Source organism: Schistocerca gregaria, chromosome 1, assembly GCF_023897955.1.
Source record: "Schistocerca gregaria isolate iqSchGreg1 chromosome 1, iqSchGreg1.2, whole genome shotgun sequence".
In the NCBI taxonomy this organism is placed as follows: domain Eukaryota; kingdom Metazoa; phylum Arthropoda; class Insecta; order Orthoptera; family Acrididae; genus Schistocerca; species Schistocerca gregaria.
The window spans coordinates 1,091,567,308-1,091,572,834 of record NC_064920.1 but is presented as its reverse complement, the minus strand read 5'-3'; the positions used below and the strand labels follow the sequence as shown (position 1 = coordinate 1,091,572,834).

General features: G+C 38.9%; 1 protein-coding gene across 1 annotated transcript; it reads left to right on the top strand.

Moving 5' to 3' along the window:
• Positions 1–364: 364 nt before the first annotated feature.
• LOC126282094 (tubulin alpha-1 chain-like) lies at positions 365–3,404 on the top strand. Its single transcript, XM_049981556.1, has 5 exons — positions 365–490; positions 1,269–1,491; positions 1,602–1,903; positions 1,996–2,523; positions 2,633–3,404. The coding sequence occupies exons 1-5, from the start codon at positions 488–490 to the stop codon at positions 2,927–2,929; spliced, it is 1,353 nt and encodes a 450-aa protein (XP_049837513.1). The 5' UTR covers positions 365–487; the 3' UTR covers positions 2,930–3,404.
• Positions 3,405–5,527: the final 2,123 nt, after the last annotated feature.

Here is a 5,527-nt window from a genome sequence, read left to right as displayed (position 1 = left end):
AATTCGAAATAAGAATGTCACTCTTCAAAGTGTCGCCGATGTCAGATCAGACACGATGCTGCGGTAAGGTGCACCTACTTTTCTTACATGATAACATAATTTACCATCGGAGAAGCTTTTTGTCACTTTTCGTAATACATAAGTAAATAAGTATGAAGTTATAAAGTTCTCATTTTTAAAGAAACAAAAGGCAGCATTTTACCCGAAATAGCAATGAATGAACCAATTGAAGTATGAGCTGCTGTATTAATTCGCCTGCAAGAATGATCTGCAGTTTATCCAATAGCAGAGAGTGTTTGAAATCAGCAAACGCATAGACCAATCAGAAACTCCGTTGCATGCTGCACCACGGAGACTATATATCTGAAATCGTAGGTTGGAGACGTAACTATAAACTCGGCACGGGACGACTTCACACGTTTCAGACGAGGCAGAAGTTTGTGGTTTCAACTTTTTACTCTGCTGAATTGTATCGAGCGACAGCATAATGGTAAGTTACTTCCTGATATTGATGTCACTAAAGCACTAAAAAGTAGACCATGGAATTGTGGGACTGGAATTTGTTAACGTTAGCTCCGGAATGTTCGTACGTTAATATTACGATGTTGAAGATTGTTAACTAGTAAGGACATGAATGATCAGATAATTTTTTACGACTAGCTATGAGAATAGCTTTCGGATTAAATGAAGCGCTAAAAGCTAAATTTGGAATTACAAATTTGGTCAGGGTATGGTGCTGGCTGACCGCCATTTTGACATGTTTCCGACACGATTCCAAGAATTGAAATGTACCGTTCAATTTTTGCTGCAAAATGAAGTGAAATTTTCCTTTATGATCTGTGCTAAATCTAAATTGATTACTGCCATCCAACGTGCACTTTCTAGATTTCAATGCTAAATTGCTCTAACGGTATCCCGGATTTTCGTAGCATTCTGTTGTTTCGACGCAAGCTAGGTTACGATACGGTGCCTGAGAGTGCGATACCGATTTGTAAAAAATCTACCGCAGGGTAGGTCTTGCGGGATGTTTACTATATTTCCTTGCTAAATTCACTCTGGTTAGTAAAGTTAAACGTTTTGGTTTCGATCTCCATTTACTTAACTAGAGATTTTTTACTTAACAATGACTCCTGTTGTATAGTGTGACGAATAGCTCGCGGAAATACGATTTTGCAGGACAATATCCGCAGGTAACTTTAGTGTTTTAAAACAAGCTACAAAGTCTTTAATCTCAATATTTGACTTCATAGTCATTTAATATTTTACAGCGTGAATGTATCTCAATCCACGTGGGCCAAGCAGGAACCCAGATTGGTAACGCATGTTGGGAATTGTACTGTCTTGAGCATGGTATCCAGCCCGATGGACAGATGCCGTCAGACAAGACTATTGGAGGCGGCGATGACAGTTTTAATACATTTTTCAGCGAGACTGGCGCAGGGAAACATGTGCCACGCGCAGTATTTGTGGACTTGGAACCGACTGTTGTTGGTAAGTGACACATACTGGTACGTTGTTACCAATCCGTCGTGTAAGCATTTCCACTATTTCAGTGAATAACTGAAGTTCTTATCTGATGCGGGACATTTTTTCCTTTGCAGATGAGGTGCGTACAGGCACCTACAGGCAGCTGTTCCACCCAGAGCAGTTGATTACAGGCAAGGAAGATGCTGCAAACAACTATGCCCGTGGTCATTACACAATTGGAAAGGAAATAGTGGACCTCGTACTGGACCGTATTCGCAAGCTTGCTGACCAATGTACTGGGCTTCAAGGATTCTTGATCTTCCACTGCTTCGGCGGTGGCACTGGTTCAGGCTTTACTTCACTCTTGATGGAACGTCTGTCTGTGGATTATGGCAAAAAGAGCAAACTGGAATTTGCAATTTACCCGGCTCCCCAGGTAAGAACGCTTTGTCAAAAGTGAATCTTGTCATTACGAGATTTCGCGAAATATGTAGTTTTCTGTAACTAAATCATAATTATGTTCTTCAGGTATCAACAGCCGTTGTAGAGCCGTACAACTCCATCCTAACGACTCACACCACCTTGGAACATTCAGACTGTGCTTTCATGAGCGATAATGAAGCTATCTACGACATTTGCCGCCGTAACTTAGACATTGAACGCCCAACGTACACCAATCTGAACAGGCTAATTGCCCAAATTGTATCCTCAATCACGGCATCCCTTCGCTTTGATGGAGCTCTCAATGTGGATCTGACAGAATTCCAGACCAACTTGGTACCCTATCCTCGTATCCATTTCCCACTTGTTACCTATGCCCCCGTCATCTCAGCAGAGAAAGCTTACCATGAACAGCTGTCTGTGGCAGAAATAACAAACGCCTGTTTTGAACCGGCCAACCAGATGGTGAAATGTGATCCTAGACACGGAAAGTACATGGCATGCTGTATGCTGTACAGAGGAGATGTAGTGCCGAAGGATGTAAACGCTGCCATTGCAACTATTAAGACAAAGCGAACCATTCAGTTTGTGGATTGGTGCCCAACTGGTTTCAAGGTTAGTGTAGTTGTTCCATCACGTTTGAAGATTTAGGTATTGGTCTGCTACTGTAAGGAATGTATTAGACACTGATGAAGTTTACTAACCAGTGTTTTACTTGTTACAGGTGGGGATAAACTATCAACCTCCTACCGTGGTACCTGGCGGTGATCTTGCAAAGGTACAGCGTGCTGTTTGCATGTTGTCAAATACAACTGCAATTGCAGAGGCCTGGGCTCGCCTTGACCACAAGTTTGATTTGATGTATGCCAAGAGAGCTTTTGTTCACTGGTACGTCGGTGAAGGTATGGAGGAAGGAGAGTTCTCAGAAGCTCGTGAAGATCTGGCTGCCCTTGAAAAGGACTACGAAGAAGTTGGTATGGACTCTATCGAAGGAGAAGGAGAAGGAGCAGAAGAATACTAAGCTCCGCAGAATGAAAAATGCCATTTTTCATATTATGTTTGTGAAGTCATTAAAGTTGTAAGTGATGTTTTTATTTTTTTTTAAATTGGAAAAAAGGTTGCCCATTCCACTTTTTATGTAATAAAATTTGGTTTGTCTTAAGTTGTGTGATACTCATTTAAGAAACTCTGAATGAGTAAGAGGCATTTTAATCAACAAATTGACTAGATAATCATCATTAAGGAGTGCCATAAAATGTGCTTTAACAGTGTACTTATAGTAAAACATTACTTTTTTGGCTGTGGGTACTCAGCCAAAATAAAGTTGCACTGCAACGTCAGTTCATAGAGTTTGATTACAAGTAACTAGTACTGTGAGTGACTTACTTTGCAAAAATTCACTACCTACAGTTTAAAACATTCATCTCTTTTGGTGCTGTAAATGCGACAAGCTAATTTTATTATCTTTGCACTAGTAAATAAACTTTTTCTGAACTTACGGATATGTAAAGATCTGTTTGGATTGAATGAAGTAACTTATGCTCCAAGCATTGGAGGAGTAATTCAGTTTTGAATTACATGAAATAAAAGACAAACTCTTAAACATGGCTGCGAAACAGTAACTATGTAAATTTGAAGGGGCTGAAAAAATCAGCAAACCTGTTGCAAAGCAAAGGTTTATTAGTCCTTTACCTAGGTTTTGATATTTCAGAAAAATATCTTCTTCAGGAGTGGGCCTCGGCCTCGTTACATCACATGATGGTACATTAGATTAGCTGAAGCTGAGCGGCTCTGGTCGTGCATACAATTGACAAAAACAAGAATATCCCAAGCTATGGCTTTAGATGGCAGCCAGATATTTTATCCTGTGACCTCTGTTACAATTTCATGTTGACGTGAGGGCATTTACTCGTGAGCATTCGCTCTAAAGTACGGTAAGTATAATCTGGCTGCTATCTAAAGCCATATTTTGTGGTAATTCTTGTTTTTGTCAGTCATATATATGAGAAGAGCCGCTCGGCTTCAGGTAATGTAATGTACCATCTTGTGATGTAAGAAGGTCCACTCCTTCTAAAGAAGATATTTCTAGAAATATCGGAACCTAGGTCAATGGCTAATAAATCTTTATTTTGCAACTGGTTGGCTGATTTTTTCAACCCCTACAAAATAAAAGACAGCAATGTTCTAGAATGCTGCTATAACTGTTAAGTGCTATTAAATTAGCAATAGGCCTATTTCGGGATTATCGCATCAGGCTGTCTGCAGCCAAAGACACATTGTTAAAAAGTTGTAATATTGTAACTAATCATAATTTAGTTTTCTAATAACACGAAAGTAAAACTTGATATTGTTGGTTAGTTTGATAATGGAACATGTGGGTTGGATGAGTTAACCCCTATCTTTAGTTAAGATCTTACTTTTGACGGGGTGCCTTGGGAAATCAGTTGTGTGGTGCAATCTAAAATCAGGTCAGAACCAAGATCTTAAAATGATGTGTTGATATTTTAACATATGGTATTAGAAACTCAGAAGTTACCTTAAATGTAACATGAGAAACATACTGAGTTTTTAAACCCTCACAATATTTACATTAATGCAAGTTTCAGTGTTTTAAGATGATTTACAGTATAATTACGTACTTAACATTTCAGAAAGGCGACTCAAAAAATATGAGAACTCTTCGGATATTGACATTCACATTTCTTAGATTTGTACGATTTTGAAAACGTAGTAGCTAGGTGTTAGCCTTTGAAAGCTGGTGTCAACTAAAATCAGTAGTCTTTTAAGAACTGCTCATGCCTTTCGTTTCCCATGAATTTTCTCTGGAAAGGTGTAATTGCATTGTTAGCTCTGCAACAGGCAGAAGACGTGCTTTGTTGGTGCTGTGCATTTTAGCCGAGATAAACTTACGCTGAAGAGTTCTTCTTCGGCACGCTAGTGTAGGAGTGTGCACAGAAACAGGTAAGTAAAAAATCCGTTACATACGCACGTTTATTTGTATATAAAATTCGACTTCGGAATTTTCCTTTGTTTGAGACTCTTGGTGCAAGATTCGAGGGTCTGTTTGAAGTTCTAGATTCGAACGTTTTGCTGTTCACATCGCTTCTGCATAATCTTTTATTGATTGTTCAGTACCCGTTTGTATCGTGATATATTGTGAAATTTCGGACATTCCCATGTGCCGCGATAAACTCGTACTGTTATCGTCAATTATAGGCTTAAATTTAATTGCGCTCCTTTAAAATTTTTGAGAACAACAGGCCTATCCTAGTCCAAAAAATTGTTTACTAATTTCATTGTGCAATTACATGGGAAATAGGTTATTTATGAGAATTTTCGGACGCTTACAAAATTATATTTTCAAAAGTTACAGGTACTAGTGTTTTGTATATGTAGGTGGCCTACCATATTTCGTAGCAGATAAGCGTATTGAGGTTCACAGTTATGCCGAAGAACACCACCATTGAATTTCATTGTACGTCAACGCAAAAAAGTGGGTTTTTGGGAATTTCGAAACATACCATTGTCCTTTGAATAATCTACGAGCAGTTGTAAATCGGCGTTTGTGATTTAGTTACTGTAGCAGCTATTCTAAATAACATATTGTGTAAGATCAAGT

What these genes read in the sequence shown, in the direction of transcription:
- LOC126282094 (XM_049981556.1), top strand. An exon ending in CTTGGAACCGACTGTTGTTG is followed by an intron (nt 1,492 to 1,601) that starts GTAAGTGACACA and finishes TTTCCTTTGCAG; the next exon opens with ATGAGGTGCGTACAGGCACC. An exon ending in CAATTTACCCGGCTCCCCAG is followed by an intron (nt 1,904 to 1,995) that starts GTAAGAACGCTT and finishes TATGTTCTTCAG; the next exon opens with GTATCAACAGCCGTTGTAGA.